The sequence below is a fragment of the Acomys minous genome (genome assembly GCF_964271855.1).
Source record: "Acomys minous genome assembly, chromosome: 15".
Classification (NCBI taxonomy): domain Eukaryota; kingdom Metazoa; phylum Chordata; class Mammalia; order Rodentia; family Muridae; genus Acomys; species Acomys minous.
Window position 1 is genome coordinate 75,550,621 of NC_140497.1, and position 23,215 is coordinate 75,573,835.

Here is a 23,215-nt window from a genome sequence, read left to right on the forward strand (position 1 = left end):
AAGAAATCTATAATCTCCTGAGTTTAAATTATAATCAGAGAATAGTTTGGAATCACTGGAGGTACCTGTTGTAGACTGAAAGAATTAAAAGCAAGTATTGAGTATGGTGGTGCGCTTAGGAAGCTGAGACAGGAGGAGCTTGATTTTGAAGCTAGGAAAAAGGCCATATGTATCCAGCCAATGAACCTCAAAGATGAAAAACATGTCAGTTCTGTGTTTTATAGAATCCAGAAAATAATAGAAAAGATGAACTTTTTGTAATTATTTTTCCCTTTATATGTTTAGAAAAAAGTGGAGCCATTTTCTAGTGTTATTGGTTTACCTTACCCTTTTGCTTCAGAAGTCAACAAAGTTGCTGTATTTACAGAGGTAAGTAACTTTGTTAATAATTTTATAATTAAGAAATTACACTAGTCGATAAGGAGTATTAGAATATAATTGGAGAAAAATTCAGAATTCACACCAGTCTTTGAAAGTTCAGAGAAGATCACTTATTTGTGGTTGTACCACTAGTCTGAGAGAGAGATACACAAACATTGCTGCCGTCCTTGCCACCCATCACAGTAGTGTTGTTCCAGAGAACCTGAAGAGAGACGTGAGCTGCATCACGGCTCTCTAGCCTCCTCAGGCTCCTCAGAAGCACCAGTGCTGAGTCTCCAAGAGCACAGCTTAATCAAATGCCTGGTCACAGAGCCAGCAGGCAAGGCCACAGCAGGCGTGGAGCCCAGCTGGGCAGACTTCTGTGTTGTTGACATTTGTTTATAAAGCGCTCATGTGTGCTTAGTTTCCCCTTCTCTATCATCTGAATCTCCTCCCTGCAGCTTTTTAAATCTCTGCTTCCCCTGGAGGAGGAAGCTGTGTTCTTTGCAGTATGTGGGGATTATAGCTGTTGGGGTGCCACAGTGCTGCAGTAACTAAGGGAGTGAAATATGTTCCTGGAACACCAAATGACAGAGATGGGACACAGGGGAGGAGAAGCACAAATGCTGTTTTTCTTTTGAAGTTTTCAGGTGTGGCTGAATTTTAATTTTTTGATCTCTTAAATTAAAATTTCCCCCTCATATTGGTTTCATAAAATGTAGGTTAGTATAACTAACCATATTTTAAGTTTTTACTTTTAGAAGGTGTATATATTGATAGAACCAGCTACTTGTCACTTGCTAGGCTCTGTCTTTCTGTTTGTTGAGACAAGGTCGCTCTACATAATCCTGGCAGTCATGGAATTTTCTACATAGACCAAGCTGGCCGTGAACTCACAGAGATCCTCCTTCTCTGCCTCCTGAATACTGGGATTAATACTCTTCTGAGGTCCTGAGTTCAATTCCCAGCAACCACATGGTAGTCACAACTATCTAATATGATCTAATGCCCTCTTCTGGCATGCAGGTATACATATTGGCAGAGCACTGTATATACATAATAAATAAATAAATCTTTAAAAAAAATGTGCACCACCATTCCCAGAACTTGCTAGATTCTTTATATGACATCAGGATGTATTTCTTCTGTCAGTCAAATACTCCAGTGGCAAACACTGAAGTTTTTTTTTCAGAATGTAATATATCTGGTGTATATATTGAAAATCAGTATTTTCAATTAAAAATAAAACAATTTTAATTTTGAATTGATACTTCTGACAGTTATTGACAACATAATGAATTTGTTTAAAAGTAATGTTCAAACTGTTTTGCTTTGGTAGAATGCATCAGACATTAAAATAGCAGAAGACAATGGAGCTGTGTTTGCAGGAGGAGTGGAGCTGGTTAAGAAGGTACTGCATTTATTTTCATTGGTTATAGAGATTGTTCTGATAGCTTGGCTGTCCATAATTAATTTATTGTTTTTGTTTATGTGGTTTTTGTCTGCATGCATGTCTGTGCCTCATGTGCATGCCTGGTGTCCTTGGAGGCCAGAAAGAGGTGTGGGATTCACTGGGACCAGAGTTACATACAGCTATGATCTGCCATGTGGGTGCTGGGAATTGAATCCAGGTCTCCTAGAAGAGCAACCAGTGCTCTTAGCTGCTGAACCATCTCTCAACTCTATACATTAATTGATTACATTTGCACATGATCACTAGGGCTATATCATCCCCAAATCAGTTAGTAGGCTTTATAAAACCAGGAATTTTATTTTGTACTTCCTAAAGTTTCAAATCTAAGAAAAAGCCAACCAAATCTTTTTTCTTTCTTTCTTTTTCTTTCTTTCTTTCTTTTTTTTTTTTTTAGTATTTTTAATTTAGTTTTATTTTATGTGCATTGGTATGTAGGTGTCAGATCCCTTGGGACTGGAGTTACAGACAGTTGTGAGCTGCTATGATGCGTTGCTAAGTGAACTGTAGCATTACATTCACAAGGTGATTTTTAACTTAAAGGAACATGCTGCAGAGTTAGTCTAGGAAGCTGCTGATGGAAGCCTTAGGTACAGTTGTTCGGCATGTGGGTGCTGGGGATTGAACTCAGGTGTTTTGGACGTTGTCTGTCTCCCCTCCTTGTTCTTTGGGTGGAACCCTGACTCCAGAGCCCTCCTGCCCGGGCTTTAATGCTGACGCTTCTCACTGAGGCCCTGAGCTCCTCATCTGAAGTACTTAGTTAATTTTAGTACCTGCCTTGTAGGATTGCTGTGAGCATTGGATGAATTAAACTGTATAAAATATTTGCAGAATTCACGATACATAAATAAGAAGTCCTCACTTAATATGTCATTATTTTTAAGAGGAACACAGAATGTTATTTAAAGATCGAAGAATTTTAAAAATGAAACACTATTAGCAGGAAGACAAGATCCCAGAATATTACCTAATTTTACCAGACTTTATAGCTTTTCTGAATTCATTAACCCCACCCAAAGCTTTCAATGCCTAATACTTCATGTAAAAAGTAAATGTTACTGGTGAAAGATTTGTACCTTGGCAATGTCTTTTTAAAAATTATTTTACTTTAACATCAATTAAATATTTAAGTGGAGTGTAGTATAGTGGTTTGCTAATTATTTTGGGTGCCAGCCTGGATTTATCAACAAATCCTTTAAAGCCTGATTCTTAACCCTTTAGTTCTGAGAACAGGATAGGGTAGGTCTGATAAACCGTAAGTGAACTGTGAGAGAATGTTGTCCTCGTTCCTCTTGGTTTTAGTTAATGTTAACAAGGAGACTTTTAACTCATCTTTGCACAAATAATAATAAATTCAGTTCTTCTGATGCACTAAATTTAGAAAATTAGTGGTTTGCTAGTTAGTTTGGCAGCTAGGAGCATGCCATCTATTGAGAAGTCTTCATTTCTCTTCAGTTTTAATAGATATGAATGCTGCTCTGGGAGGTTTGTGTCAGTTGGACACATATCAATGTTGTGTTCTAGCTTATAATTCCATTTTGCCTAGCATAATCTCATGATAGAATTAAAACCATTAATTTTGTGTAAAAATACATGCAGCTGTTTTTAAAAACATAACAAAGTGTTTTGCTTCTGATGTTTTTCATAACTGGTGACTGTATTTATATAATTCTGTGTTTAAAGAAAAATATGTGTTTGAAGAAAAATATTCTAAAAATAGTTCTTTCTCGAATCATGATAAAACTTATGTCCAAAAGGGTAAAGTTGTTTCATGTTTTTTCCCCTTTGGTTTTCAGATCTTGGATGATGAAGTTGTTGCAGACTTCTATGTAGCTGTTCCAGAAATAATGACTGAGCTTAACCCATTAAGGAAGAAACTGAAAAAAAGATTTCCAAAGGCTACTAGAAGTAAGGGAGAATTTTTGTTATTTCAATATATTCTCAACAACTTTCTTTATAGTTTTGTTTGTAAGAAAGCAAAACTGCTAGTATGCTTGTAGGCCAAATAGTATGGCTACTATTTGAGATGGATGTTATATGAATATATAGATTTTATTTTCCCATTTGGCTATTGTTAGAGTGTAATTCAGCTGTATATTAATGAAATGTAATAGCTATTAAGGATATTGTCATCATACCATTTGGTTGACTTTTATAGTTTAACAAAATAATGTAGAGAATGTCAATTCAGAACATGGCTCTTCTGGCAAGAGATCACATTCAAAGACCTTCTAGGTCTGTGCCATCCTGCTGGAATACAAACATGCCTTTACTCCAGGAGACAGAGGCAAACAGATCTGAGTTCAAGGCCAGCCTGGTATAGAGCAAGTATCAGATAAAGAAAAGCTTAGGTCCAAGTGTGGTGGTGCATGCCTTTAATACTAAACAAAGGTAAAGTTAGTTTTTAGAAGAAAGCGCCAATGTTTGAAAATGATGTCTAATTGAGTGGCAGAGAAGGTGACAAATCAGAGAAGATTTAACAGAATAGGATATGCCCAACTCTCATGAGAAGAGAGAGGAAAGGGAAGCTACTTAAGAGGCAGTTTTACAGAGAAAGGAGGCAGTTTTACCAGGATAGCAATAGAGAGATGGGTTGTAGAGAGAGAACTCAGGTGACGATGGAACGAGCCAGAAAATGAGAAGAAGCCAGATTAGAGCAGATTGCTGAGGTAGTTTGAGGCCAAGCAGAGCAATTCTGGGCCAAGAGAAGCCAGATTAAGTAAGTCAGTTGAGAGAAGAGTTTGAGCCAGAACAGCTGGGTTGAACCAGCCAGCCCAGACACAGTAAGAACAAAAAAGGATGAGCTTATTAAGTGTTAAGTCTCAGAGGCTAAAAACATTCTAGTCCTAGGTTAGATTGTATGGAGGCTAGAAGCTTCCAAGACTAGACCACAATTAGCAGAAGGAGGCAGTTGACCTTCTAGATAACAACTGAGCCAGGAGAATAAAAGCTACTTTTACAATATAATATATAGGCTCATGTAAGTATTCAGCTTGTACATAAATGCATACATATGATGCTTGGCTCTATAAGTATTTCCGCTTAGTAGAATTTTTCTTCATGAATATGTACTTCTTAACAAATACAGTAAGAGAAGCTGGGTGGTGATACACACCTTTAATCCCAGTGCTAGGGAGGCAGAGGCAGGTGGATCTCTGAGTTTGAGGCCAGCCTGGTCTATAAATGTAGTTCCTCGACAGCCAGGGCTACACAGAGAAACCCTATCTTGATAAACAAATAGGCAAGCAAACAAAACCCAGAATCACTATAAGAAAAGAAATATAGTAAGGGAAGTAATGTTGTTACATAAAGTGCCATAAATGTTATAAAATGAGAGACATGGCTTCATCAGTTCCTAAGGTACTATGGATATTCACTGGGGGTTATTTACAATATAGATGGGAGCAAAGCAATTTAAGCTGTTACCAGTATAATTGGATGACCTGACTGAAAAATAAGTAGACAGAATATATTAACCACGGGCACTGAAGTCAGGCAGGACCTTTTTGGCTGTAGAGATGGTACCTCTGTGTTGATATGCAAGTGGGTAATGGAAATGATGTTGGGGCGGATTGATGCTGTTTGGAGGAAGTCTTTGAATTAGGAGTTAGTGAGCATGGACTTACTGCCTGTTGAGCATGAGTCATTCAGATGCTGTGAGGTGTGCTGTGACATCATCTGTTCTCTAGAGTGGATTTGGATTGAAAGTACAGGTAGGGAGCCCAGTCAGGCTGCAGTGACAAGAGACTAATCGGGTAATGTTTCATTCACGTACTGCTGTATGATGAGAATGAGGAAGAGTACAGTGTTAAAGACGGTTCCATTTTGTGACTGAATAGGAAGGGAGTGGCTGAGGAGATGAAGAGCCGAGCTGCACTGAGATCTGGACACAAGGCTTCCCCTGGCAAGTGTGCTGACGGAACATTTCTGAGCACACTCACAGAACAGGCTTACTTGCTGTGGGCGGTGCTGGATGTCTGGTATAGATAAACGTTTCCTATTAGGTGTTGCAAACAAAACAATTATTTTAAATTTTTTTGGTAATTTTTAAAGTTTCAACTCTAGGAGAGCTAAAGAAAAACAAAGCTTAACTATGATTCTTCATCCATATTAGCCGCCAAGATATCACCTAGTCATGGTCTAGCTGAACTGATTCAGATGGACTCAAGGTCTTCACTGTAGTATGGCTTTGTTATTTTTGTAGCCTGCATTAAGTCACACCCGTAGTAGATGTAGGCGGTGACTTTTGATAGAGATTTCCATCACAGCTGCCTTTGTTATTATGGAATCAGACTCACATTTTCCCTAAGTCAGGCCTGAAATTGAATAATATCGGGGCTGGGAGCGGGGCAGATTTGCAGTCAAACTTAGAGAAAATATTTCACCAAAACAGTTTTTATTTCTAATTAAGCTTCAGTCTCAGCCAGTGGCACTAGTGTGGGCAGTGAGAGGTGAAGAGCACGGGCCACCTGTGCCTGTGCAGCTCAGCCACCGCTGTCCCACTCAGCTGGGCCTCAGGCACTAGCTGCTGCCTTTGTAGCTCTCTTCTCTGTAACTCACTGTGCTCCATTTCTCTTACTCTTTTCATTAGCATTTCTGTTTTTGTTTTTTCTAAGTCTAGAAGGTTTTCAAATAACCTTGTTATTCCAAATAGCAAGTTTCCTGTTTAAGTCTTTATTTTACCAGGGAGATTTACTTTATTTCTATTTTCATAATGAGCCAGCCCTTCCACTGTCCATTTATGTGTGCCCCCCTCCTCCGACGGTGTGCTTTAACACAGCGCCAGGAAGAATGGCAGCATCCCCTCTGCTGACGTTTTATTTCACCCCCACAGCGTCTGCTTAACAGAACCAGCAAAACATTTGTGTTCTTTAAGCGTGAAAACAAACTATTAGCCTGTCAGTGTTCAAACAGAACACACCAGATGTGCGTGAGAGCAGATGGGGCTTGTACTGTGCATTGGTAGAGGCTGTTCAGATGCTCGTTTCAGAGTGTTTGAGTCCTCTTAGATCCAACAACACCCACTAAGGGAAAATAGGAATTAGGAAGCTACAGCAAGAACCAGCCACTGCAGCTCACTAGTTCACATGTTGTCTCAGTTTTGCTAACAGGAGTGGGTGTGACCATCTTGGCTGGGTTCAGTGTGCACTTTTCATAGCATATTTTATTTTAATTTCTTATATAACTATAGGCAATTTCACTTTTTCAAATTTTTGTTTGGCTTGTTGTCTCAATACTTTTTTTTTTTAATGAAAAATATTTAAAACCTGCTTGAAAAGAATTTGGCTTGGTTTTGCTGCCCCTTCTCCTCGCTGAGAACTCTGTGAATCTCCTTCATTGTCAGTATAGACATGCTTCCTTTAATGTGATGCATGTGTGTGTTCATGTGTACCTGTGTTCAGGTGTGTGTGTGTGTGTGTGTGTGTGTGTCTGTGTGTCTGTGTGTGTACATATATGTGTATGCACATGGAAGCCAGAGGTAGATGTCTTGCGTCTTCCTCAGTCACTATCCACTTTACCTTTTGAGCCATGGTCTTTCACCAAGACTGGTTAGGTGGCTGGGCAATGAACTCCACACACCCTCCTGTGTCTGCTTCCTGTAAAGCGAAGTAAGTATCATAAATGCTAAAGTTGTAAGAATTTAAAGTACTCTTTAGGTCTTGAAATAACATTCTATGCTTCCAAGTATTACTTCTATTACTGAAGTTGAACTCTTCAGGTATATGAGAAAAAATGCAAAAACAAGTTTCTACCCTCTCCCATATTAGTTTTAAAACTATTCATATGTGGGAGAGTCATTAAGGAGTAGGTACTATTATGCTAGTAGATTAATTATGAGTGTGTTATGGATAATCCTCCTGTGAACTTTGTTTTCTTTATTTCAGCCCTAGGGCCTGCTGTGTTGTTTCTCACACATATATATGCTGAGTGTTTTACTTTCTTGGGTCTTTGAATGAACTTTTTGTGTCTATCTGCAATATGTGTTCAATTCCTACTATTAAACTAAAGACATCTTAATTTTTTTTTCTGTTGCTATTGTCTTGTGTCCTAGAATAGTCTTTGGCCCAGGACAGTCACTCTGCAAATGTGTGTGCACCTAATCACCATTTAATGCAGGATTCAGTTGAAAGAAGATACAGAGTTAATAACTCGATTGAACCATGGATTAAGTATAATTTATACATTTAAAATATAATTGTGTTTATGCTAATTAAACACCTGGTATATGCCTAACTGGATGGGTGATGGCTTTGAACACAGAGGGAAAGTCTTTGATGTCCTGGAACTAGCAGCTAACTTCAGCACGTCATTACACGCAGATTTGTCTCATCAAATGGAGTGTGTACCTGCCATTCAAGCCTTCATTTGGTTGAGCTGGCCTTGTTGTACAATTTTAGTTCTTTGTCTTTATACCAGTCTTTAAAATTAGTCTTTAAAATTAGCTTACCAAACATTATTTGTACTTGGAGCCACCTCTCCTAGTTACCTAAGCTAGTGCTCCTGGTTGTAGTCACAGATCCTGTGTCCCCCACATTCAAATGTTAGCTCTTCGTTCTCACAGTTTCCTAAAACTTCACCATGTTCAATTCTAACTCATCCCCTTCCTTCCTAGCTTCCTTCCAATTTTTTTCCTCCCTTCCTTCCTAACTTCTTTCCTTCCTTCCTTCCTTGCTTCTTTGTTTTCTGTAGTAAAGGAAAAAAAAGAAAAGCTCCATTACAGTGAAGGACTGACTCATGCTCATTATGGAAACAGGGCAGAGTATTCAAGGGAGAAGACAGCATGGAAGATGTAGAAACACACAGGGAAAAGAAAATGGAGAGCAAGTATAGGTCAGTTGTACAGACCAAAGCTACGGGAACCTGATGTTTGCTCCTGTTGAAAAACAGAATAGAGTAACAGAAAGCATACGCCTCTCAGCCTTGGCTGTATCCCTTACTGTGACCCTGAGTGAACTTTGCAACAAGGAAATGGAGGCAACAAATCACTGAGGACCATCAATTCTTATCTACAAGCTGTGTTTCATGCCAACAAATGCACGCACACACACACACCACGAAAGCAGAGCTTAGCACAAACTGGGTATACAAAAAGTTCATGCTATGTGTAGAGCAACTTCCTAAGATTCCTAAGAGTGGTTCTGCGTTTGCATAGTTGCTTTAGGAGAACTTATATACGCTTCCATGTGTCAGGTCTACTATTAGAGCCCGTTTGTTAAATGTGTGGGTACTTATTCAGTGCCCACTATGTTCTGAAAATTGAAAGATTAAAAAACAGGTCACATTTTTCAGAATATACATGTTAATAGAAGAGACAGCGAAGAATAAACTGAAGTCTTACAGTGCCTGGGGTGTTGGGAAATGTGCAACCTGTTTATCTGGCTGAGTAACTACTTCTTAGAATCACATTGTGTAAAGAAGATAGCAGTTGAAAGGTTAATCGTGAATAGGTGTTTGCTTTCCTAACGTGTAGACGTCATTCTAGGCCTGAGAAGTGGTTTCAGTAATGTAAAAAGTCAGTCAAGAGTGAGTGTATTCAGGAAGTTTTAAGTTGCTTTCTGTAATGTGGATGTGGAGTGTTATCAGATAGTGGTGGTTAATGGGGCTAGACAGTGATAGGCAGCGGTGCTGGGGCTTTCTGTGCCGTACCACTGAGATTAGATTTTATCCTCTTGTAGAAGAGAACCCTTAAACCATGTTCAGAACCATGAGCTATGGTCTTCTTATCAGAGGAATACCCTGGGGGTATGAAGGTCGTGGGCAGACATGCAAGGATGAGGAAACTTAAATGGAGGACATTGTAAAGGCTGTTGTAGTAGGCCAGAAACAGGAGGACAGTAAATGTTAGAATGGCAGTGAAGACAAAGAAGGTTATTATGGGATGGAGAAGAGGTAGAATACTGATTAAATATGAAGTTTAAAGGAATCTGGAATGATTCTCTAATTTTGGTTAAGTAGCCTAGTGGATATTGTTTTAAAAACAAATCTACAGGAAGTCAACTAGGTTTCAGCATGACAGTGATTATGAAGTAAAGATGGCAGAGGAAGGAAGGTTAGCTGGTACATGTATTAATGTAGAGTAGTTTATGATATAAAAAAGGTGATCATTGTAATCCGCAGAGCATCTTGAAAAGGCACATAGCCTAAATATAGTGGCATACAAGAGATAGGATTTTGTGTAAGATAAAAAGCGGCTGTATAGGAGGGACGGGGACAAACATGATGAGCTAGTGGGAAACACTTGTTTCTGATCGAGCCATGTGTATGACAGTTGCAAATGGACCACATACTCCAACCAAAAGGTGATTTATGAGGTAGTAAGAGAGCAAGCTAATTGCACTATGTCTATAGAAGAAACACTTTAAACACACAGACTAAAGTAAACTTGTGGATAATTATAAATTGTGCAGACAAGAGTAAGAGAATGTCATTGGCTGTATTAATGCCAGAAAAACTAGAGCTTTAAGATGAGAACTGATAGTGGAGAAGAAGTTGGATCATCTATAACAATAAAGGCACGTAAGCATCTATAGACAGAGCCCCAAAATATATGAAACAGTATCAGAAAGACTTAAAAGGAGGAATAAAATGACTCTTCACAGGATGCTGCTCTGCCCATAGGTAAGTGTGTCATTCAGCCATCATCACAGATGCTCCCTCCTGCAGCAGATGGATGCTAACACAGAGACCCACTACTGACAGTGTGCAGAGAGTGAGGGACCTCAGAACGTCAGTCCTAAATGGGATGCCTATGAAATCCCCCCACTCAGAGCTGGGGGAAGTATGCAGAAGAGGAGGCAGACAGATCAAAAGAGCCATAGGGGATGGAGGATATCAAGTGAACAGCGTCTTCTAGACATGAAAGAGCTGCCACACATGAACTCACAGACACTGTGACAGCATGCACAGGGCCTGCCACACATGACTCACAGACACTGTGACAGCATGCACAGGGCCTGCCACACATGAACTCACAGACACTGTGACAGCATGCACAGGGCCTGCCACACATGAACTCACAGACACTGTGACAGCATGCACAGGGCCTGCCACACATGAACTCACAGACACTGTGACAGCATGCACAGGGCCTGCCACACATGAACTCACAGACACTGTGACAGCATGCACAGGGCCTGCCACACATGAACTCACAGACACTGTGACAGCATGCACAGGGCTGCCACACATGAACTCACAGACACTGTGACAGTATGCACAGGGCTGCCACACGTGAACTCACAGACACTGTGACAGCATGTACAGGGCCTGTGCATATCCAAAACAGATGGGGTCCCAGTGCTGAGATGCCAAAGTAGACACGAGCCCCATCCCCAGTCAAGAAGCTATCTTCGATTAACAGCCTCTCAGAGAGGAAGGAACAGTTTCTCCAGGTTTATATAGACCACACAAGGGCAGGCCTGAGGCCCAGAAGCAAGTTGTACTCAAGGGTATGTATTTCTCCTGCCCTTTCTTAGTTTCTTTTTGTTTGCTAGTTGCTCATTTTGTTTTTAATCATTGTACATGTGTGGGTGATATAAGGGAGCTCGTGTGTGTGTGTGTGTGTGTGTGTGTGTGTGTGTGTGTGTGTGTGTGTGTGTACATCAGCGGACATCTCTGAAGAGTTGCTTCTCTCCATCCAGTTTGACTGAGAAGCTACTTCCAGATTCACATGGTTATCGGCAAAAGTCTGTTCTTTGTCGCAATGAAGCTTCCATTGTTGTTGCTGGATTCAGAGTTCCTTGCTCTATTGTTCTCGCTGCATGTTGGCGCACAGTCTTGTAGCTTCTTCAAAGCCAATAAGGAAGTGTCTCCTCCAAGACAGGCATTGTGGTGCTATATGATGCAACCTTATGTGCATAGCGTTCTGTCTCCTGGGTAGAAGGCAAGTTGCAGGCCTCATCCACACCTAGCGGGAGAAGAGTACCCGAGGTCATGAACTAGAAATGGGCCATAGCAACTACCATAGCGTCTCTGTACGTCGTAGTCACTGTTTCTTCACATGGGATTCCTGTTTATTTCAGTCATTAATTTTTGCTACTTGTTTATATAACATAATAATTTTAGATTTCCCTGATTTTTCTAACCAGATTCCATTGGTCGTGACATCCCCAAAATGCTTGAATTATTTAAAACTGGACATGAAATTATGGTAGATGAAGAAAGGCCGAACTTCCTCAGCACCAAAATAGCAACAGTAAGTCAGAGCTGCATCTTTTGTTCAGATGCACACAGAAAGACCCTTACCCTGTAGGTGGAGCTTACCGAGCTCAGTAGCTGAAGAGTGGCTTCCTTCCCCGGGGGAATCAACTGCAGGCCATCGCTAGCCTCCCTCGTGTGCTGTAGCACAGGTGCATGCATGCGCACACATGTGTATGTTTATACATACAACACATACAAAGAGTTGTGAGGCTTGGATCATGTGAAGAACATTGCATGTTGCTGAGTATATAACATATTTAGTACTCTATAATTACTTGTGTCCGATTATTTCTGTTAGTATTTTATAAGTTATTTGCATACTTATAGAAGTTGCTTGGTGTCAGTTTCTAATACCTTTATAGGACATTAATATAGATGTGTTAGAATTACAGAACTGTTTTTAACTGAATAAACATTGGGAAACATTAAAGTCATCATGTTATTTACAACTGTTCCTTGTACTAAAGAATCTCCAAAAGTACCTATTTATATAAAATTTCTCTGTTTATTACTGTAGGAATAGTAGTAACTTATTGATAACAGGTTTAAACAACGCCTTCCAAGTGTCTGGTGCTATTCTAAATGATTTTTGTTTCTTAAGTCATTTGTTGAGTTTTATTTTTAATAACTTCTTAATTTTCTGAAATTATAATGAAGTTACATCATTTTCCTCTCCCTTTTTCTTTCTCATGCCCTCCCATGCACTATTCCCCTACCCCCACTCTTCCCCAAATTCATGGCCTCTGTGTGTGTGTGTGTGTGTGTGTGTGTGTGTGTGTGTGTGTATTCCTAAATACATGAATACAACCTGCTCAGTCCATACACTGTTACCTGTGTGTGTGTTTTCAGGGCTGACTGTTGGTTATTGACTCTGTGGTTGGCCTGCTCCTGTCTGGGGAGGACTATTCTCCCACCCTCAGCATTGGTTGCCTTTAGTTCTTTGTATGTGTTGGGGCCTCATGGCTTTTGCCATTCCACACTAGCATGTCTGCTGATGCCATCCTTTCTTCAGGTCATGTTTAGGCAGCTATATTGGTGAGACATGATGGCTGTCGCTTCCGTGACATTTCTAGGAGACACAATTTCACCGCAGACCTCCTGGTCTCCTGCCTCCTACAGTCCTTCCACCCTATCTTCCACAATGACTCGTGAGCCTCAGGCGCAGGAGTTGTGCTGTCTGTGTATCAGATGGGACTCGAGCACAGACGAGGTACAACCATCACCTCCATTTTATAAATAAAAGGCCACAGGGTTGAAAACTTTCGGGGTCTCACAGCTAAAATGAGGGGAAGTGGGTAGGTATTTGAGCTGTAGCAGTGTCTTCAAGCATGTAGGCTTAGTACTCTGCTCACAGAGTTAAAATAAGTTGAATAGCTGTTAGGTTTTATTTCTTCCCTCTTGTTTTACTTTCAAGCCAGCAGTTGGTAGTCCCGGCTAACCAAACCACATCCGCTGTAGCTTATCAGAAATCTAGACAAAGCACTGCACTAGTCTTACTGTGGGAACCTGTGCCTTGCAGAACAGATCTCCGCAGCCATGGCCAAGTCCCACTTGTCTCAGTATCCTCAAGGCTCAGCTCTCACTTATTTGGCCTGAGCTCTGCTAGACTCCGATGTTGAAATTCCTTCTTCCCAAAGGTCCTTGGCAGAGCTTCTTGTTTCTTAAGGTTGACAGTGTTGTAATCCAAACAACAACCGAAAGCCCAAATGCAAAGCTCCCGAGATCCTCCTGGATCTGTAGAGACTTGTTTGATAGTTGTCATTCTGTGTAAAGGGTGGCGGACTTTAGGCAAGTTTCTCAATGTTGAGTTTCAAATGTCTTTGTCCATATAGTATAATAACGCCTATTTTACAGTGTATTTTTGCGGGTTAGATACAGTTTTTAAATGGTAACATCTATCATAGCTGCTATTATTTTGTTTTTGTCTTCAAGGATCATAGAATAACCTTATAAAACTCTTCCTAGCTGGATTAAATATGCTTTTTCTTAAGGAATATTTTAGTATATTCTGTAGTTAATAGTTTAATAGGTTGTAAAGTATAAGAAACCAGTGTCTGTTTTTTCTCTAACAGATATCATTGTGATTAGAATATAGGCTCTGATCATACTATGTAACACTTTCGCAGACTTTGTGTTATGATTTAAAAAAAAGATGTTTATTGTTTAAAGAAAATGTGCTAAGTGCTATTGACTCCTTTGCTGTAGTGGAAGATTAGGGGAGTGGAACTTAGATTCCTATTGCTGTGATTCAAATCTAGTTTCGTTCTTTTGAAACAACAGCAACTGTTTCTCAATGCATTCTGGGCCTCTGTTTCCCCACTTCCTGTTTCTTCGTATGTAGAATGATAATCATGGTAGGAACTACTTGACTAGGAAGGATTGGATGTGACAAGGACAACAACTCTGGGGCAGATGCTTTTGGCCAAGATGGAGTAGCAGATATGATTTACCTTCCTTCCCACCTACAACACTGGGAAGCTCCTTGAAATCAAAAGTAACAAAGAAAACTATAGTGTAATGTCATTTATGAACATAGATGTAAAAATAAAATAACCTGCTTCTAACAAATCTTTTGGTTGGCAAAGTCCATTTCTACTGCTGTAAGAGAGCGCCTGAGACTCGGTGAGCACGTGACTCTGGAGGTGGTGGGCTCCAAGTGCACAGTGTTGATACATGGTGAGGACCTCACACTACAGCACAGCACAAGAATGGAAGGCAGCGCTAGCTGTGCTGAAGAGGAAGGCATGTGAAGGGGCCTTCCCTTTTGGCAACTCATTGTCTAGAGAATGAATCCACTTCTGTAAGACAGTTAGCCCCCTTACCCCAGTAACTGCATGGGAGCCAGCGCCCAACACTGCCACGGGGGCGGTCAAATTTCAGCATGAGTTTTGGAGGAGACTAACCCCTTTTAACTTATGGCATTGGCCAAATAGTTATAGGAATTCAAGGTTGGATTAGCATTTAATAGTTATTATAACTCACTATATTAATGAACTGAAACACAAATGTCATTTTCATAGAATCTAGAATCAAAATACTGGTTAAAAAGTGTCAGCATGCCAGGGATAGAAATCAGCTGGGAAAAGAAAGAAAGAAAGAAAGAAACAAACAAACAAACAAATAAATCAGCTGGAGCCAGTGTGTTATGTGGTGGTAGAGCATGCTTACCATATGCAAGGCCCTGTACTCAGTCCCAGAAGCTCCCCACTGAAAAGTCAGTGTTCTTAATTTTCTAAGTTTTTGCAATGATCTTATTCTTAATTATATGTATATGTATGAAGGGGCGTGTGCATATGAGCGCAGGTGCCTGCGGAGGCTAGAAGCATCAGACGCCCTGGAGTTAGAGGTACAGGTAGTTGTAAGCTGTTCAGTGTGGGTGCTGAGACCCAAACTCAGGTCCTAACATTGAGCCCAGTGTCCTTAACTTCACAAAGATATCTCAGACACACGAGCAGCTGATATCATACTTAGCGATAAACAACTGAATCCTACTTTCTTCCTGAGTTCTGCTTTCCTTCAACATTGATGAATAGTGTAGGCAGCACAGTAAGGCAAGGCACAGAGTTAAAGCCATCTAGAATAGAAAGTGCGACTTATGACTTACAGCTAATAATCTAGCTAGTAAAACAAAGAACACAGTTATGTGTGGTTGGAGATGCAAGTTTAAAGTATAAAACTCAACTGTGCTTCTGTATAACAATAAACATTCTAAATTTAAAATTTTAAATGTATAACTTGAATTACAATATCAAAAGGAGTAATTAAGAATAAATCTAAAGATGTGAGTAGTCTATATACTGAAAACATCAATAGTTGAAAGAAATCAATGATGAAATAAATGGTGAAGTGTATTTTGTGCAATTGTAGAATGAACTGCAATAACAGTCCTACTGAAAATAAGTTTGTTGACTCGTCACGCTTTCAAAATCCCAGTCAGATTTTTTTTCCCCCGAGATAGCATTTCTCTGTGTAGCCATGGCTGTCCTGGCCCAGTCAGATTTTAAAAAATTAGTTAACTAATTCAAAATTCATATAGACATACAAAGAACTAGTATTGGAGAGGTGACTCTGTTGATGGGGCTTGTTGCATAGCACAGGACCTGAGTTTAGATTCCCAGTGTCCACATACAAGGGTGGCATGGTGGCATGTATCTCTTCCCCAGTGCTCTAGAGGCAGAGACTGGGAGACCCCCAGAGCTTGCTGGGCCATCCGCCTCACCCAGTTGCTGAGCTCTAGTTTCAGGGAAAGATCTTGTCTCAAAAAATTAGACGGAGAGTGATTGAGGCAGCCACCTAACATTGACTTCTGCCCTCCATATGCATGCACATAGCTTACATGCACAAGTGTATACATATCACATGCTGCACACGTGCACACACAAACATACAAAGAACCTAAAGTAGTCAGAACAGCTTGGAATTAAGAACAAAGCTGACGATTTACAGAATTTGCTGGTCGTGTTCACACGTCTTTAATCCCAACACTCAGGAGGCCAGTGGATCTCTGAGCTTCAGGCAAGCCAGGCTGCAGAGTGATAACATCTCAAATAACGAATCGAATTTACTTAAAAAGCTCTTTTGACATTATGGTATTGATGTTAAGAAATAAAACAATAGAAAGAATAGAGAATCGAAAAAGAAAAAAGTGTGTGAACAACTGATTTTCAGTCAACTAAAATACTTTGAGTGGATAAACCATACTTTTCCCAAGGAAAGTCACCAAAACATTTGGATAGTTGTCTGCAGTAAATCACCATCAACCTCATGTCAAGGCACATATAATACCTCAATGTGTATAAAAAAGCTAAATGCAAACTTTTAAATATGAACCCTAATACTGATTGCTTTAGAAGAAAAAGTTGGGCTATGGAATGATTTTTTTAAAGATGTTACATCAAAAATGTGACTCCTAGAAGAACTTGATATGTGGTTCTGTGGAGAAACTGAAAGCTCCCGACCTTTAAAAGACAAAGGAAAGAAAATGCAAAGACTATGGATTGTAAAAAAAAAATTGCAAATCATGTCTGGTAAGTCCTGAATACATAAAAAAGCTTTCTATGCTCAGTAAACTACCCACTACTTTTATATTGGCAGGAAATTTGAACACTTAAATCAGATGAAAAGCAAAACATGAAATATCTCTAGTCATCAGGGCAGTGTAAACTAAAGCACATATCTACTGAATGAATGAAACTGCTCCCCCATGCCCATACCAAGTGTGAGGAGGACATAGCGGACTGGACCACGCACACGCTATTCATGGGAAATTTGTTTTTTTTTTCTAAATGATACAGCCTTATTGGCAAGCAGTTTGATACTTTATGAAGAAGCCCAGCTTCCTCCTATTGCCCAGTTCTGCTATTCCACTTTTAGCCATGTATTTTGAAATGGAAGCATATGTTCAAACAGAGATTCTGAAACAGATATGTTTATAATATTCCCTAGTTAGAAACATTCTAAACATCCATCACAGGATCCATATAAGCAAAAGTAATATATGAACTCCATATATGCTAATGTATGCTGAGTGAAAGAAGCCAGGAAGAGAGAGTATATGATATATGATTCTATTTATATAAGATTCTAGCAAATGTTAGCTAATTTAGATTGATAGACAACTAGAGGTTACCTTGGATACAGAGATGGGGGGGCAGGAAGTAGGAGTTACAAATTGTTTTAAAGATTTTCAACTATTTATTATTATATTTGATTACAAAACAATTTAGTAAAAATTATTTTAATTATCAGAGATAACATTAATATTTAAAAAAATTTCAAACTGATATAATGGAGTTTTCATGCATGGTGATATTTTTACTATATGGTTGAGACTACTGAAGATGTGGCTTCTTTCCCCACCCCCCATCCTGTATCCTAATGATAATATGATTTAGAATGAGTACAGAATAAAGGACACTAACAGCATCACATAACACGTGTCTGGGAGCCTGCTCACTTTGGATAAAAGCAGGGTAGCAATAAAGAATAGCCAGTGTGCCAAATTTGCTCATGACTAAGGCTTGTTTTTATATAGTCTGAGGGTTAATAATGGTCTTTTCAGTGTTAGACAGTTACACAAAGACATAGAAATTGGTTGTAGCCTGCTAAACCGAAAATACGTTTTTGTTTTGTTACAGAAAAAAAATTCTGACTTCCATCTAGAAAGATGTTTTTATTTATTAGGTGTGATGGGTGTGAGAGGAGGGAATTTATTTTGTTTCTGTTAGCTGGAATGAGGCTATGTCATGAGCTCAGCCATCTTAATGCCCCTTGTCAGGATCTGGAGAGGTCCACAGGGGCACACTGCTCCAAGAGCCAGGTCTAGAAATGTCACGTGGAGTGCAGCTTGAGTAGTTTAAATTAGTTTTAACTAGTTTTTCTTCTGTATCAAAGTGATAAATACAACCAGCTGAATGCCTTGTCTTTACTCTCTTACAGGTTTGTGTCATAGTTATATTTTTACAGAATAGTGCCTCTCCTCCCTGAGCTATGTGAGTGGTTTCATAGCTGTCCTGTGATCACCACTTATCTATGTCTTGGCATAAAGCTTAATTGGTTAGAAATAAAAATACCACAATTCAGGAGAAGGTCTTAAGGCATAACACTAGAAAGAAAGTGCTACAGGGGGAAAAAAAAAACAGGAATTCCCAAGCCACCCCATGGACACATGTATTTTTTTATCCTGGCAGTATTTAGGTATACAACATAAATACCCTTATAAAATTAATTTTTATGTTACTGTGCCACACAACGCTGTCCTTTAACTTTTTTGGAATGGCTGAAAGTAACAGTTGCCACTTTCTTAGTGGTGTTGGGGACCAATCCATACTGTGTTCCTTTTAATACCTGTATTTGTGTTTTCCGTTATGCACCATAACCAGTTCCTGTTGGTGGGCCTTTCATGTGTATTCAGTATTTGCTATATGGATGACACTGTTATGAAATTCTTGCAAACAAACGTTGCCAAAATTTCTTGAAGTGTAGCATATGCACATAAAATGTTATAATCGTCCAGATAGTGATCTGGAATGCGCACACTAAATAATATAAGCCATACAACAATGCAGTTGTACTTCTTTTCTTTTCTTCATGGCTGTTGGATATTAACAGACTTAAACATTTGTGCCAGTTTTGTAGGTTATGTGTGATTGATATGGGTGTAAATTCATGTGTGTCTTTATCTTTAAAAATACAAGGAATAACTTATCACAGTGTACAAGCAAAACCCAATTTTCTAGCCTTTCTAGAATAAACGACACTGTATTTTATTTTTTAAAAAATACAGCTTGTATAAAAAATGTTTTAAATAAATTAACATGTCTTTGCTTCCCCAATCAGAAAGCTACCAAATCATACTTAAATGTTAGTTTGCCTCACAATTAAAGTTCAAATGTACTTAAAGAGTTACTCTACAGCACTGTAGAAAATAGACCAGGCATTCAATAATGTAGCAAGTAACAATTAAGGAAAAAGACACTTGAGTACATGTACTATGTATTAGTTACTTGTTAACTCTCACATTTATAATGGGCAGATGGCTTATCATTAATAGTAACTGGTCATTGCTTTTTTTTTTTTTAGAAGATACCAGATAAGTAAAACAGTCACATGTACTTTTAAACTCTGCTCTATTCTTTGACATGTTTATGCATGTACATAATAGCCTTGGTTGTATTCCTCCCCTTCTCACTTCCCCAGGTCTTCCCCGCTCAGCTTCGTGCTCTTTCTCTCCCCTTCTAAATAACATACCGAGCCCCATGTGCACTTCTAATAGCTGAAAGGTCTACTTGAGGATAGCTACATGACTTCTTTCCTTCAGTCTATGTGTTTGGCATCTTTGTGGAATATTAAATGGCAGAAATTATGTATACTCATGTTTTGGTCTTTAGTCCTGTATTATTTGGTCTGTGTTTATGCCAATGCCATATTGTTTTTATTACAGTCAACCTCTAATTTCTTTACAAATGTGAGTTTCCACACAAATGCAATTTTTAATAAGATTTTTCACTGGACTGTTTTCTAACATAGGAGATCAGAAATATTCATATTTGTTACATTTATCTCAGACTACCGGCAATTCTTTAGAAAGAACTCCTACTCACAACATTTCAGATAATGGAGTAAAATGAAACACCCTACATTTCTTGGAATCTGTTACTTTATAAAACCTTAATGTTAGCGAATTTCTTTCTGTTCCAAAAGGAGACTGCTGAGCAGAGGGAATTCTTCACCTGGGTGTGCTTTGAGCAAGAAGTTGCTATGCAGACACAGGGAGTCTGGCTTCTGTTGGGGCACATATTATGTTATGTCCAAACTAACTTTATTCCCTCCCTCTTGTTTTGCTCTCATCCCTCCATTATGCCTGTTTTCCTTCCATTCCTCTCATGCGTTAGTAGCTCAGGAATACTAGTATAGACAAAAGGACCTTCTTAGTGGCCGCTACATGGGCTGGTGCTACTTTGATACTTTGGCCCTTCAGTGTTTGCTCCTTCCTCCACCACAAAGCACATAGAGTTATCCATCAATTCTCCTGAGTCTTAACAACTTCCTCACTGTGGGTAGAATATGCTGAGACTATAGATGCGACATAAAATATGTGTGTGCTTAAGCAGCAGCAGCAGGGGTGGTGGTGGTGGTGTGAGTGTGTGTGTGGTGTGTGAGTGTGTGGTGTGTGAATGTGTGGTGTGTGGGTAGTTGTGAGTGTGTGTGTGGTGTGTGAGTGTGTATGTGTGGAGTGTGAGTGTGTGGTGTGTGAATGTGTGTGGTGTATGTGTGGTATGTGTGTTGTGTGTGGTGTGTATGCATGTGTGGTATGTTATTCAGATGGGTTTGGTTAGGAAAAGCATCCATCCCTCAGAGGTGGCATTTTCATGGAAGCTGATTTAAAAGATGAGATTATGAAGTCATGGGAAAAGAAGATGTTCTTGGGAGAGGGAACAGATATGAAGGCTCTGAGGAAGAAAAGGCTTAGGTGATACAGAACCCATAAAGGAGATGTGCTCAAATGTTCTGAGAAGATATTTAGGACACAAAGCAAGGAACTGTTTTGACACTGGAGTTGTGAATATGTCTAGGATATGTCCCCAGACAGTTCTATATAGTAAAGGCCTTGGCTCCTAATAGGAAATGCTCAGTAAACCTCAGTGAATGCCTTTGGGACTACAGTAGACCGTAGAATGCATGCAGAGTGTTTGTACACACATTTCTCCTGACCAAGTGGTTGTGTTAGCCATTAATTTAGTACATACTGCATGCCTACTGTATATCAGTGTTTACATAATAGAGGCAAATTCATCAATAAAATAGATTTTTTAAAAACCTTCTGTCTTTATGGTATGTATGAAAATCCCATAACTGTAATCCTCACATCTATATATGTGGAATGTATGACCCTCACTATGGCCCCCACGTGCATGTCCCATATATTTAGAACGTATGAACCTTGACTATGGCCCCCATACCATATCACATATATATGAAAGGCTGAGAGGTTCCTTTTCCTTTCTCCTCTACCCTTTCCCTTTGTCTTTGGTTCTCAAGATGGGCAGCGAGCCCTCATCCTCTGGCTCAGAGGAGACTAAAAGAACCAGCTTTATACTGGCTCTCTTGGTAACTTTTATCTCCAGAGAAGAAATAGTTGCTCTTTCTGGTACTCTGAGAATTATTTGACATTAAATATAATTGTTATAATTTATAAATTTTTATATTTATTTTAGCTTTATATTATTTAGCTTTATATTAAATTTAGCTTTCTTCATCTCAATCATTTTTTTCACTTTTAATAACCTTCTGAATTTTCTCTACTTTTTTCCCCTTGTACCATTCTCTTCTGGTTGTCCAACAGCATGCTAGAAAGACATGAAATAATTAAATTTATGGGGAAATGCATGTGAAAGAGTATAAAGTTTGTAGTACTTCATAGTTGACAGTAGATCTTGCCTTCTTGGTGATGTGCCATTTAGCGAGTTTTGATTACGGCGATGCCATGCCTGTTTACTCCTGAGGCAAGTTGCAGTTTTCCTATTGTTTTCTTACATTGCTAGACAGATTCCTACTAGTAGACTATACAATTGAGTTAAGCTGGGGATCTGAAGATGGCTCAGTTGGTAAACGTTTTCTGTATAGGCATGAAGACCTGAGTTTAGTTCCCCAGTACCATAGAGCAGACTGACAGAGTGATGCATGCCTGTAATTGTAGTGCAGGGAGCTGGAGACTCTGGAGTCTCCTGGGGCTCTGGCTACCTTGTCTTGCCAAAGTGTTGAACTTCAGGCTCAGAAAGAGACTATTTCAAAAACTAAGGTGGACTATGATTAAAAAAGACAGTCAACATTGACCGCCTCCACACAGAAGCCCATATGTACACACACCCCTGAGCATATATGCACGTATGCACATGAAATCGTCTATAATAGAAAACAAAATATTAAGAAATTACCTGAGCTGGGCATGCTGGTGCATGCCTGTAATCCCATGCTTAGATGGTCAGTGGAGGAGAATCACAGGCTTCTGCATAGCCAAAGCTACAGAATGAAGCTTGGCCCCAAAAAACTGAAAAGAACAAAAAGAAAGTATTCTAAAAATATGAATGCAATTGTGTTTTTACTGTAAAAGTTACATTTATTTGATTTATTGATATATAATTAGTTATCAAATCTAGACTATTTAAGAATAAATTGCAAAAACTTTACTAGAAATGGATGAAATTATGAAGAATATGCTTCTAATGTATTTATATAATGGATTATAATCAAAGCTAAGCTTGTTTTCTGTGAAAGAAGAAAGCGGGCAGATGACTGAAATCTGTTTACCCAGAGGATGTCGAGCCCTGGTGTAACTAGTATGTCTTGTCTGCGTTTCATATGTATCTGGAGCTTTGAACTGTGTTGTATAGAGGTAGCACCTTTGATGTGCTATTTTTTACTTTCTTTTTAAAGCAAAAGACATGTTTGAAGTTGTAGACATGATCTGTTCATGGGCATCACTCTGCTTGTTTATATAATAGTGAGATGTCTTGAGGCAAGAACATTCTTGTTTTGGCATCTGATAAAAGCTGAAGTGTAATATAACAAAAATAAACAAGTGTAAGGTAGGGACATAAACACGGTCAGATCTCCTGTTGAAACGAGAGCTCTCAGGACAGTGAACTGGTTAAACAGGAAAAGTTAACGTGTTGGAGTTCAGTT

At 39.2% G+C, this 23,215-nt stretch overlaps 1 protein-coding gene across 4 annotated transcripts in view; it reads left to right on the forward strand.

Moving 5' to 3' along the window:
• MRPL1 (mitochondrial ribosomal protein L1) overlaps window positions 1-23,215 on the forward strand; it is a 52,050-nt gene that overhangs the window by 20,242 nt on the left and 8,593 nt on the right. For all 4 annotated transcript variants that reach the window (XM_084760203.1, XM_084760200.1, XM_084760202.1 and 1 more), the window contains 4 exons: window positions 286-369; window positions 1,700-1,771; window positions 3,628-3,739; window positions 11,920-12,026. In XM_084760203.1, coding sequence (XP_084616329.1) covers window positions 286-369; window positions 1,700-1,771; window positions 3,628-3,739; window positions 11,920-12,026 — 375 coding nt within the window. The remainder of the gene's footprint in view (window positions 1-285; window positions 370-1,699; window positions 1,772-3,627; window positions 3,740-11,919; window positions 12,027-23,215) is intronic.